The sequence below is a fragment of the Ochotona curzoniae genome, unplaced genomic scaffold (genome assembly GCF_017591425.1).
Source record: "Ochotona curzoniae isolate NIBS_2020 unplaced genomic scaffold, NIBS_Ocur_1.0 contig_4148, whole genome shotgun sequence".
Classification (NCBI taxonomy): Eukaryota; Metazoa; Chordata; class Mammalia; order Lagomorpha; family Ochotonidae; genus Ochotona; species Ochotona curzoniae.
The window spans coordinates 5,823,384-5,837,245 of NW_024466146.1; the positions used below are offsets into that span (position 1 = coordinate 5,823,384).

The 13,862-nt window shown below is 40.9% G+C and overlaps 1 protein-coding gene across 4 annotated transcripts in view; it reads right to left on the reverse strand.

The window, feature by feature from the left end:
* Positions 1-13,862, reverse strand: part of PLEKHM3 (pleckstrin homology domain containing M3) — a 202,224-nt gene that overhangs the window by 69,056 nt on the left and 119,306 nt on the right. For all 4 annotated transcript variants that reach the window (XM_040984565.1, XM_040984564.1, XM_040984566.1 and 1 more), the window contains exon 6: positions 10,396-10,459. In XM_040984565.1, coding sequence (XP_040840499.1) covers positions 10,396-10,459 — 64 coding nt within the window. The remainder of the gene's footprint in view (positions 1-10,395; positions 10,460-13,862) is intronic.

Below are 13,862 nucleotides of genomic sequence, written 5' to 3' on the forward strand. Positions count from 1 at the left end.
TGGCTTAACCCACTGCATACAATATCAGTATCTGACTTATTTACCTTTTTGTCCTCTGTTCTTGGCACACAGAAGATAACTGATATTTGTTGAACTGAGTTGAACAAAAAAGAAAGTAGTAGAAGAATTCCTGGGTCCCCCACTTCATGTTGGCTGTGGTAACACAAGAGCAATTTGAGGAGGACAGTAAATTATTAGGAAAACAGGCCAGCATTGTAGCATAGTGCATAAAGCTGCAGCCTGCCATGTTGGCATCCCTGCTAATGGCATAGGCAAAGCAGCAGAAGAGAGCTCAAGTGTTGGGCCCTGCTACCTGGGTGGCAGAGCTGGATCAGGCTCGTGGCTCTGGCCTGGCCCAGTCTGGGCTCTTACAGTCATCTAGGGAGTAAGCTAGAGGCAGGAATATCTGTTTCTCCTTCTTCTCAGTAAATCCTTCAAAATAAATAAATCACTCTAAAAGAGAAAGAAAGAAAGAAAGAAAAAGAAAGAAAGAAAGAAAGAAAGAAAGAAAGAAAGAAAGAAAGAAAGAAAGAGAAAGAAAGGAAAGGAAAGGAAAGGAAAGGAAAGGAAAGGAAAGAAAGGAAAGGAAAGGAAAGGAAAGGAAAGGAAAGGAAAGGAAAGGAAAGGAAAGGAAAGGAAAGGAAAGGAAAGGAAAGGAAAGGAAAGAAAAAAGAATCACCACTGACTTCCTACACAGGCATTTTAAAAAATTCATGGAAAGTAAATTTAAAAAGTTTACTTGGATTCCAAAACTTTTTGAAATCCATGATTGTTTTTTCAGAATACATATTTCCCATGAAACTTCTGAAGGCTCCATGAATACACTATTTCAATTTTTTTTGTATTGAAATAAGTATCTGACTTTTTCATGATCTTCTATAAAGGAATTTAAAATTTCCTATTTTCTGAGTGTTTTGAAAACACTACTATGTTTGTTTTCCTTATATCTCTTGCCATGAAATGGCAAGTGTGAGATTGCTCTAGACAATAGCTGTTTTCTATACACTTCCACCATCTGACCCAGTAGGAAGAAGACACAGAGAGTTGGAAAACTTGGATGTCAATCTTGGTTCATTTCTTAGTAGAAGCTATGCAGCCTTGCTATGCCAATTAATTTTTCTCAGTCTCTGTGGTTAAAAATTTTTTTAGCTAATTAAGTAATTTCTTTATATATAAGAGGTAGAGATAGGAAGAAAGAGAGACAGAGAGAGCTACCATCTAGTTCTTTCCACAAATGCTTATGACAACCAGGTCTGGGCCAAGGTGGAAGGTGGAAGGTGGGAACATCAATCCTGTTCTCCTATTTGGGTATCAGAGACCCAATCACTTGGGCTGTCACCAATGCCTCCCAGGATCTGCGTCTGCTAGAAACTGGAGTCAGGAGTTCCAGACAGGTCTTGAATGCAGGCACCCTGACATGAGACGTGCGTGTCTTATCTCACCCTAAGTCTTAGTATTTTTGTATATCCAATGGATATTTTAAAAGGCAGATCTATCTCATATTTTAATGGAAGTGACATTTGCTAAAATGTAAAGCGAAATACAGATATAAGATTCTATCATAGGATAGGTGGTTTTAAAATATGTGCACATTTTCTTTACCATGTCTCTTTTTGTAACAGAGTCTGATTCTCCTCTTCTTAAACACAGGCTGGATCTGCAGACTCATTTCCAATGAACAGAATGTGGCATAAGTGATGCTAATAGTTGTCTGAGACAATGTCATAAAAAGGATAACCTAGCCCAGCTTTCATGCTCCCAGAATATTCTTAAGCCAGCCTTCCCATGATGAAAACACTCAAGAAACTCGTGCAGAGGTCCATGCAGCCGTAGGTTCCCACCAATATCCAACAGCAACTTCGAACCATGGGAGTAGTCCATGTTGGTAGCAGTGCTCTCAGCTCTGGCTGACAGCTGCAGTTTCAACTACACATCTGGACAGCAACATTACAGAGGACCCCATGCCCAAACTGCCCAGCTGAACCGCTCCCAGATTCCCAATCCATATAAGTCACACAAGACAACTGCTGTTCACTTTAAAGTTTTTAAGCTCTAGGGTAATTTTTTTATGCAGCAAGTATAAGCAGTATACAGACTATGCCTAGAAACCAACCAACAGTATGGCAGGCATTTCAGTCTCTCTGTTATGTCATAGGTTAGTTTTGACCCATATTTTCTCTTACTGGTCCCTAGTCGTTAACAACAATCCTGCATCAACTAGTGAGTTGAGCAGCTGGGCAGGAAAGAGCTCACTGGCAAGAATGGGATTAATTCTTTTTCTCTCTGTTTAAGTGAATGGGCTTTGTAAACAGCCTTCACATGGCTAACGTTAAGACTGTTTTTTTAATAAATGGGAAATAACAACAAAACCCAGTAACATGACCATGTGGAAGCCAAGGAAGACAAGAGGAGTCTGAACTCCCAGCTAAGTGAATTTACCACTGACTCAACACCAGCACTTTTGTGGCAGCATCCTCATTTGTGACTGTGTCATTCAAGTCTTCTGAGCAGGCAGGAGTGGCTTCTGGAATCCTTAGCTCAATCTACCTTTTTCACACCTGTCTAATACACACAGTTATCTTTCTATTCTCACTTACTACACACTTAGTCATCTACCTTTTCTGCTATGGTTGCTGACCGCTTCCACCAATCCTTCAGTACATCCGAGGGCCAGGCAGTAGCAAGCAGGCTGTGGTGCAGACTCATCTGAACAACTTAAATTTTCTCTGAGAAAAGACAGACAGACCAGTGTGCACAAAGACCCACCTGTACCATCACCTTGCTAGTCACCTGCGACTGACTCCATCTTTAAAACACTAAAACCCAGTCGTTATGCTCAGCAGGTGGGAAAGACACCAGCGACGGATGGCCTCTGATGAGGAGCCAGGAGATTGGACTTCAAGCCTGAACTGGCACTTAACAGTGATTGTCACTCTGCCCTTCTCCCTTCCCATAAGATCGGATATGCCCGGGGAAGGGAAGCACGAAGCAGACACTGTCAGCACCTGCTCAGGCTACACCTCCCGAGAACAGCAACTCTCCCTCTGCCCTGCTGCCAATCTGTCAGGCCTTCAAAGCCCAACCATCCTTTCCTCCCACCCCGAAAGATCGCCAAGAGAAATAAGCACATTCATTTTTTAAAAAAAAAACTGCACTGATTTAAAAGGCAGGATTTGTTCCCCAAATAACGGGTGAGCCTTTTTTTCCTAGCTTGTTAATGGGCTGGAGCAACCCTAGCTAAAGCAACTAACAGAGACTCAGTGATGTTTTAATGGAGGCCGCATTCCGTCTCGCCCCTGAACACGCACAGGGCTGGCGGCAGCGGCCACCGGCTCTGGCTACGCAACAACACAGGCGAGCTGTCACGCTTTGTTTTTGTGCTTGTTAAATCCAAATGCTCCTAATTAGTTACCCTGCCTGTTAACGTCTTGCTGGACAATGGCGCAGGGATCAGGACTGCTGAGAGGCTGTGTGTGAATACAAGTTCCCTGGGCTCCTGAGGCTCCCGGCCTGGTGACTTGGTTGTGGGCACTGAGGTGCTGTGTTCCTGTGGGCTGTGGATTCAAAGATGTCAACCTTCGTGTGAATAAAGGTCAGCTCCTGTTACTTCTTCGGTGAAAGGGCAGCTGTGCTGGGTGCCCACTTAGGCTCGGGCCTTTGTCTGCTGTGCTGTGAATAACCGCACCCGCAGAGAATAACAGTCTCTGATTATGTGTTTGCTTGGAGGGGCAGGACCATACAAAATAACTCGCATAACTTTTTTGAAGAAGAATTCAGCAGTCTGTTTTTAAAAAGTGGCCTGGGAAATCCTTAAACGTGGCTTTCTGGAGATCTTATTCACTTTCTGAAAAACACCAAGATTCTTTTAGTTAGGGCCACCACTTGTTCTTTCTTCAGGAGCCAATTCAGACAACAATTTCATTCCCACAGATGACAATTTCTAGTCTCTGTGGATATGAAGGAGCAGCAGTCACAGAACGGAAAAGTTAGCCATTCCAGATTTCTAGTGAGTGTTTAGGAAGTTTGCAACAATTCATCATTGCTCTGACATTTTTATTTGGTTTTAGAATTCTGTGCGTTGTTATTAACAGACAAGTATCTGTATTTCACTTGTTTTAGGTCCTAATGTCCATCAGCTTGCTTTTCTTTTGGAAACCAAGAGAGCTAATGGTAGTATATTCATAAAGGGTCCTAAAAAGGTCCATGGAGAGGCGGGCAGTTGGCCTTTGATAAAGATGCCTATGCACCACACTGGAGTGCTTCAGCTTTTGGCTCCAGCTTTTTGTTAATGCAGGCCCTGTGAGGCAAAGTGATAGCTCAGTCAATGGGGCTGCTACCGTGCAAGGGGAGACCTGGGTTGAATTCCTGGTTTCCACCTTTGGCCTCGCTCAGTTTTGGTTCACGTAGGGCATTTAGGAAGTGCACCAACAGTTGGGAGCACACATTTACACATTTTGCCCCTCTCAAATAAATAAAATTTAGAGCCTGGCATGATGGCCTAATGGCTAAAGTCCTCGCCTTGTTTGCGACAGGATTCTATCTGGGCACAAGTTTGTATCCCAGCTGTTTTACTTCCCTTCCAGTTCCCTGCTTATGGCCTGGGAAAGCAGTAGAGGGACCCTGCACGCATCTGGGAGACCTGGAAGAAGCTCCTGGCTCCTAGCTTCGGATCAACTCAGCTCCAGCCATTGCAGCCAGTTGGGGAGTGAACCAGAGAATGGAAGATCTTTCTGTCTCTCTCTCTCTGTAAGTCTGCCTTTTCAATAAAAAATTAATAAAATCTTTAAAAAAATAACAAAATGAAATTTTAAAGTTTTAAAAAAAATTCATGGAAAAAAAAATAAAGCATGTTATCGAAAAATTCACTGGGGGCCTGTGACATGGCATGGTACGCTATGCCTCAACTTCTGGGGACGTATTTCATATGGGCTCTGGTTTGTGTCCTGGCTGCTCCATTTCTGATCAAGCTCCCTGCTAATGACTTCTGGCTGCTGCTTCAGACCAGCTCAGCTCTGGCTGTTGTAGCCATTTCAGGGGTGAAGTCAATAGAAAGTTTCTCTGTCTCTCCTTTCTCTGCAACTCTGCCTTTCCAATAAAAATAAATATAACTTTGGGGGGGGGAAAAAAAAGAAAACTACATGATTTTGAATGTTCCTTGCACCAAAAACAGATTTGACATTTAACACCATTTTCCCACGAACTTTCTACAGCACCCTGGTGGTATGAATGTATATATTCACCTGCTCACCCATTTACTAAATATTTACATGTCCCATAGGCTATGTTAGTTATTTAGTACAGGTGCTTACTATAAAACAAATGACTTGGACTCTTCTCGGCAAGCCCACAGAGTGGTGCATTAGCTTACTCTACGTTCCTCCTCCGTGGCTCCTGAGTGCCGTGGATCCTCTGCTGGGGCAACCTCTCTACTCACGGCTCTTAAGGAAGGATTCCAGATTCCAGCCTGGTCCATCTTTCCTCATTAAAGCTTCTCTTTCAAAATCTTCACTCTGTTCCACTCTATCTTGTGTTTTCGACTTACTAATAAGACAAATGAATTTATTTGAAAATAATAATTTAGGCTTCTCTGGTAGTACATTTTATTTTAACTATAATATAAAACTGCCTTAGGGCACAGATTAGAAATTTAGGGCCCATGGAAAGTGAAAATGGGTAAATCTGTTCTTTCGACTGTCTCACAGAGGGGTGTGTCTATTGGGGGTGAGGGGTGGAAGTGGTAAGGGGCTGTTCTAACCAACCACTTCACCCAGGGGATCATTCAGTATCCTTTCTCATGAATCACACACAAATAGAATCATTCAATGCTTAACTTACAAATGCCCCAAGGTGAGTAACACCAGAAGAGCTGGTCATTAATATACATTTTAGGTTTTGTCACAAGAGCACAGGTAGCCAAAATTTAGAAGTCAAAACTGAGCTTTCCTTTGAGCAAGTAGCAGCAATTTTAGAAGACTTCTCCTATCATTTACATAGTCTGAGGAATGACACTTTAAACCAGGGTTCTGATTTTGTTTCTTGAGAGTAACTAAGAGCCTTTGAATGTTAACATAGCTAATATGAATGTTTTCTACTGGCAAAATTTGGAACCTTCTTGTCAGCGTTAAAAGAGCCAAGTGGACGTGGATGAGGTGGTGACCTGCCACATATCTACTAGGGAAAGGAGATGGCTATTAAAGAGTTAACACTCTGAGAATTATGGGATTTTCCTTGCTGTCTCATTTTGAGCCTATTTTTTTTAATTGCTTTCCTGTCTTTACGCTTTCCTATAGATGGTGATATTGCTGAATAGAGTGAAAATAGCAAGACAAATTGTAATCTACTTCCCCTTCTCAAAGTATCGAACCAAGAAAAAGCTCTTAAAAAGTAGTACCGTAGTCTTCCCACTCAAATACGCACCCATACTTGTTCCTGTTCACACATGCCTAGTCATTATTTCCTAAATCCTTTACAAGCAGACACTTTGTCAGATTAAAAAAAAAAAACAACAACTATACATTCATAATCCTGGAAAAAAGTTTCTGTTCAAAAGACTTCTTTAAAAATATTAACAGTATGTTCTGTTAGATCTATGCTCAAAATACATAGGTTGAATATGTTTTTCTAGAAATATATCTACTTGAAAACAGTGAATCAGCTGGGAAACACGAAGCTCCTAGGCTTTGCAGACCCTGTGTCCCCTTTCTTATGCCCCTTCCTCAACCCTGCCGCTACAAAACAAGGGGCATTTGGCTCTGTCTCCTGTGTTGCGGCTAAATGGTGTTAACATATTGCAGTAAGATGATAACTATGTGTTGTTCAATTACCAGCTTCTCAGTGTGCCATGGATGCCCGGTGGGCAACTTAACCACCACTGAAATGAACAGACAGTTAGGGACTCAGCACCAGCATAGATTTTGCCTTTAATTGGTGTTCAGCAACCAGCAGAGAAGGGAACTACAGCTTCTAAACCAACTGGGAGTTCCCCTTTGCTGACAAATGTCAGAAAAGGAGAAGGGCGATTGCATTCAAAGAGGCCAGAAAATGCAAACAATGAGAAGAGGGAGAACTAAGTGGAACGTAACAAGAGAAGCATTAGGTAGTTTGCAACCTCCAGTCAAATTACTGAATTGAGTCTATATGCTAAAATGTTATTTATACACTTGAAACCAGAGAGAGAGAGAGAGAGAGAGAGAAAAGACTGATGTCAGGTATTTGTGCGGTGGTTGAGACACTGCTTGGAACACCTGTATCCCAGATCAGAGTGCCTGGGTTCAAATCCCAGCTCTAGTTCCACGTTGGCTTCCTGCTGAAGTGCATCATGGAAACCAGCAGATACTGGGTCACGTGCTTGTGTCCCTATCACCACCATACAGGAGATTTTGTTCCAGGTTCCCGGTTTCAGCCTGGTCCAGTCCCGTCTGTTATAGGTACTTGGGAAGTGGTGAAAGATCTCTTACCCTTTTTATTCTGTCTTTTAAGCAAACAAACCAAAAAAGCCAATAAAAAAAAGTAGTAAATGTTTTGGTACTAGAATTATTGTGGCATTTTAAAATATTATTGATGTTTTCTATACTATGTTGTATAAAATTATGTATGTATTATAAATCTCCCTTTATCATGTTTATTGAATTGTTGCTTTTTTTTTTTGAGAGTAAAGGGAGTGTGTTTTATTTTTTCAATGAAAGCTAGTGAGAAATTGTACCAAAAGTCCTTTTTCTATAGTTATTTTACATATTAGAAAGATCTGCTGTTGTATAGTACTGTGGGAGTAGGAGAGAACCAAACAGGGAAAACTGATTTAGTCTAAAGCTTCTGAAGTTAACATGAAACCCAATGATGAAGCAGAAAGGAGGAGGGCTAAATGGCAAAAGACAACACAGGGTTGGCGGCTGGGGCAGCTGGGAAGGGTCGTCTTGCTGTCACCCATCATGCTCCTTCACAAGCAATAGTGTTTTTTTCGTTTCTGCTTTTGTCTGTTCTCTTACTTATTTGCAAGAACAGTTCAGATGTACCAAATATGCTTTTATTTACTCAGAAACCAGAGGAAGATGGGGCCCTTTAGTGCTGATAGCTAAGATGCAGACAGATCAAAAGCTAAAATCCAATTTAACCCACCTCAGGCAAAAAAGTAATTGAATTAAACTTCCTCTAAATATGATAAGTTTGAGGCTCTTAAAGCCAGGCACAAAGAACCAGGTTAGTGTGAGCTGCTAAGTAAATGGATGCATTGAGCTCCAGCCGCCCCGCCCACGGGGAGTTTGATAAGCTGCTGATTGCCTCTATCACTTTACTGCCCAGCCTGAAAACTGATTAAGCTGCTTATGGGGCTCCAGGGGCTAATGGCCTGGCCCACCAAGAGCAGCACAGCCACTGATTTAAGTAAGCTGCTTGGCATGTATGGTTTGATTATTACAAGGGGGAAGAAAGCAAAAGCAGGGAAGAAGACAGCAGGGTATACAGAAGCTTTAAGAAGCAGGTTTTATTATGCCAAATGGATATATGTTACTTTGACACCCTAAAATGAATATGGAATTACTTTGATTCTTTCTCTTCCTCTAATATTAAAACTCGAAAGGCCTCCTGAAAGATTACTTGCTGTGGGACTCACAGACAAGAATGCCAGGTATCTTAGAACATACTTCTTAAGTGGTAGTGTCAAGGTTCTCTGATGCGTTAATCAGATGGAATGTCAGAAAACTGACTCACGTGTAATGCATGTTCCAGCTGGTTCTTCCCCTTGACCACTGCTGGACACTGTGACTCAAAATATACCCTTGCTTCCACCAATTGCAGATCACTGCTGCTTCACCAAGTAGCAAAGGGCATGTGGGGGTTCAACATAGCCAAATGGGTTTAAATTCAACACCCACGTGGAAATTAAAATCCTGAGTCCTCTCTCTAGGTTCTCCTCAACCAAACGCTCTACAATTATTTCTGCCATTTAAATGAACCTTTGTCCTCCACAAGGATAAGCACAAAAGTCTTATGTTTTTAAATTAAAAAGAAAAAAGAGGGATACACAGTAAAACAAAAGCAAAACAAAAAATCCTTGAAAGGTAATTTAATGTCTGAAAAATGACTGAAAAACAAGAGCACAGTTTTAAAGCTGACTTCATTTCTTCAGTAGAAAACCAGAGAGGAAAACAACAACAAATGAATAGAATCACATGAGTTGTTGTCACAATTGCTTTTCTTTAATTGACTCTCGAAAGAATCAATGTATATCCAGAAAGGAAAGTAACACCTTCATTCAGTGGTTAACAGCTCCTTAGGGAGTGAGTTGTTGGTTTAAATGATTAACCAAAGCTACACATATTTAGAACTTAGGGCTGAACACACAAAGCTTCAGTTTCTTCCAGGCTGCTATCCTGGTCAATCATTAAAAGCCCATGTGCCAATAAAAGGACAAAAAGATCATTTTGACTCTTCATATGCTCTGTTATGAGTTATTAAAGCTGAAAGGCCAATCACCTGTGGCTTGAACAAAAACAAAGGACCTAATACATTAATTGCCTTTTATGTGTTTTCCTTCAGATATATTGAGATAAAATCCATCTACCATAAAATTTGCTATTTTAAAGTAAGCAATTTTGTGAGTTTTAGTCCATTCACAAGGCTGGGCAACCACTGTCATTATTTAATTTCAGAACACCCGGTGTCAGCCCCCTGAAAGGAAATCCTATATCCATGAGCACTTGGTTATTTCCCAGGTGTTCTCAGGCCTTGGCCATCACTAACCTACTTTCCTGTGACCATGGCTTTGTCTACTCTGGACCTTTCACTTTTAATAGACTCCTATAATATTCTTTCTGTTCTTTATTTTTTTTCCCCTTTAGCAGGCTGTTTTCAAGGTCCATCCATGTTACAGCATGTAGCAGTACTTCACTCCTTTTTATCACTGAGTCATGTTCTATTGTATGACATACAAGGTCCATCCATTCAGCAGCTGATGAATATCTGGGTTGTTTCCGTGTCTTTTCTACCATGAATAATGTTGTTCCTGAACATCTGTACCCAAGTTTTTATGTGGACATATGCTTTCAATTCTCTTGGGTAATAACTTGGGAGTGAAATTGCTGGGTCATATGGCAACTCTGTTTAAGTTTCTGAAGGACAGCCAAATTATTTTCCAAAGTGGCTGGGCCACTTCACATCCCCACCAGCAATGTATAAGAGCTCTAGTTTCTCTACATCCTTGCCAACGTTTGTTATTGCTCTATAATATCTTTTCATACTGAGTTGTTTTCTTATCCTGAACAGAAATTAATTGAGTATCAAGGCCTGTGATGAAAACTATTCCAATGATGGGAGAATCAGTGCCAAGGCTCCAGTCAACAGAGAGCCTTCCCCAGGGAGAAAACAAACATGATATGGCCCTCCTAATCACCTACTTACCTGCTGCAGGTCTGCAAGGGAGTACAGGTGGATCTGTTGAAGGAGGTATTCTCTGGGGAAAATTCTGAAAACAAGGGAGGATACATATGTGAACTGTGTTGCTGACACAAAACATACCTCCCAATGTTACAAAGTCTCACTCAAGAATTCCCTTTCTCTGTCCACTCCCCATCCTCCAAACTCCTCTAATCTGAAAAACACAAACACCACAATGGAAGTAGAAGACTGATCCTTTTCTTCTGACACGATCTGAGATGCTATGACCACAGTAAGGTGGTCTAGGCTTGAGGACCAGACTATCAGGTTTCTTGTATCAGCCATATCCCTAAAAAACACATGTGAGCTCAGGCAATTCCCCAAACCTACGTGGCTTCAGATTCTTCACTGTAGAATGAAGGTGACTGTATTCAAGGTTTTAAAATAACTTTCTAGCTATATTATTTTGTGTTGAAATTTCTTGATTTTGGAATTGAGAAAAAATGGAGTGGGAAGCCATGTGTGTCTAGAGGCTTCCATGCTTTCTTACAGTTCACTAATGTGAATTATCCTCTTATATATATGGTGATGAATAGCTTATAGAACCTAGATACAGATGAGAATAACATGACAAAATATTTTCAATTGCACCTTTTCAATTAAGCCCAGTAGCTTTGGCTGTTGACAGTATTTAGGCAGATGACAATGAATGAACAGGAAAAAACCTCATATAGCTAAGCAAACACATACCAACGTGCAGATGGTCAGAAAACACACACTGACTAAACCCTAAACCAAATTCACAGTGCTAGCTTTTTCTATCTCTGCCTTATGTGGTACCATGAAATTTTCTTATGTCTAAGATGAAGCAAATCACCAATTTACTAAATTAACATTTATGGCTACCCATTATATATTAAGCACAGTCCAGGCACTAGAAAGACAACTACTAAAAAGATAGTCCTAGTTTTGGAGTTCAAGGAACATAAGTTAAGTGAAAGCATGATACATAAATTGGTAATTACAATGCAACGATTACAAGTGAGTAGAGTTATACATTTTTCTTTATTTTTAAATATTATTACTATATAATCTATATATAATAATATAATAATTATATATATGTATATTATATATATATATAAATTACATTGCATTATGTGACACAGTTTCATAGGCTCCGGGATTCCCCCAACCCCTTCCCGTACCCTCCCCTCATGGTGGATTCCTCCACCTTGTTGCTGTATTACAATTCAGATTCAGTCAAGATTCTTTCATTAGGTATACATTTTTATGATGGTTGCATACAATGGGTTTCAACCTTCGATGTACCCGAATTACTTGTGCAGCTTTTAGAAAACAACAGGGCATTATGCATTATGTTATATGTTGTTATGTACTATGAGTTAAACAAATCAAAACACCTCTCTGGGTGATTAGTATAATCAAGGTCCAGAACCACTATCCTATTATCCAGCTCAGTAGGAAATTCCATACTCAGTCTTTTAAGTTACCAAATCCTAGAAATTAAATCATCTATCCCTCTGTCTATTTAATATTGATTAAGCACATAATTGTGTACCTACCAGATACCACACTAGGCAACTATAAGAAGTCTTGAACTAACCCAAGTCTTTACCCAATGGGAAATCAGGACAGGCATATTCTAGTCTGGAGCTCTCCCAGAATGTAGGATGGGCACTGAAGAATTCTGCTGACAAGCATAATTTCACACATAGAAATGAGAACAGACCAACTGGGTGACAAGTGTGTTCTATTCCAGACAACAGGATGCAGATCCTGAGCTGAGCTTCCTTCAGCTCTAACAGTTCAGTACTGCGCTGTGATAGGCAGCAGAGCATAATACCAGCACAGCCTACACAGTGTAGGGAAATGCTCAATCTTTCCAAGTGAGATGAGCTTTGCCATAGAATAACGCTCTGGTTTGGAAGGCAATGAACAGGATACAATAATTTATTTAGCAATCAGATCATACTGGCATACCCTTGCTACAGCATGATAGGCTGTGACAGTGAACACTATCTCAAGTAAACCAGGCCTTGAGCCAAGTGTTGCAAGTGGATGCTTCAATGAACACAACTGATGAACAACGAAGAATTTCCAGCTTCTCCTTTCTAAGTGGGGCCTCTCTGGCTTCCACATCCAGTTCATCATCCTTTCCCAACAAATAAACAGCTTTGGCCATAAACATCTTTAATACTCCTTCAACATTAATTTGTACGGCTTCCATTGGCTATGTTTTCATTCCATGTTTCTATGCGTACATATATTTCTCACATTTATTTTCTTTCTCTTTAGAAGAGATTTGAGGCCTTTCCAGAAGCACTTTACCATCTCCCTCTATCACTCATCAATATCTAATGATATAATTTACATTAGTCAGTCATAATAAGGAACTAAAAAGATAAATACATGCAGAAAGGATAAATGTACTGAGCTATTGTGTCTGGAGAAAATGGTGTGTCCAGGAGACTTAGTGGTGGCTACTGAAATTCAGACTTTAAAGTCAAGTAATACTAGTTAGCCTTCCTTCTTTACGGAGGATAAAGTCGTAGCATAGAAGCACTGAGGTCAAATGTGAGAATAAATTTCCTGAGAGAAAAGATTGGTAAGTAAGACAGTGAATCTCTTGTAGAGATATTTTAATTTTCATATTACTTAATTAATTTAAAGGCAGAAAGACTCACACACAGAGAACCTCCATCTGCTAGTTCTCTCCCTCCAGGGCCTGCAAAAGCAGAGCAGAAGCAGGCTGAAGCCAGGAGTTCGAACTCAATCTGAGCCCCCTGTGTAGGTGGCAGAGACTTCAGCATTTGAACCCTCCTCTGTGGCTCGCTAACGTGCGCATGAAGCAAGAAGCTGGATTGGAAGTGAATTAGCTGGGACTTGAACCAGGTACTCAGATATGTGATGTGGTTATCCTAAGTGGCAGCTTAGCCACTGCACCAAACACCTGCCAGACACTGCAATACTTCCTACCATAAACAGAGGAGGAAAGGAGTTTTCTGCAGCTCCTTCTGCTGACAGGAGTGAGGGTTTTGAAGGCAGGAAGAAATAACTTAAGGCTCTCAGAACTTGCTCCTCTTTCTCTGAAGGCCGGATGAAATCAAGATATTCTCTGAATATCTTCTTAGGGTGGACTAACCAAGGGGTAAGCACAGAGTACATTAAGTATGTGAAAGCTAAACTCAGAAAAGGGGGCCCATAGCACCTCCCCATCTGGATGACAACGAGGGCTCTTCTCTTGTTAATGCTCTACATACTAGTCTGTCAATCAGAAGCCTTTTGGAAAATGGATGGAATAAGCAGGGAATCCTACGAGCCAGCTGTCCATAAACTCCAAATTATAAGAGGGGGTTACAGAGAACCTGGGAGACCAAGACTTGTTCGGGACCAGGAAAGATGGGAATCCACAGGGTGGCTGTTTATGTTTGGGGTCCCCCTAAGACAGTCAGGTTAGTGTTAATTTT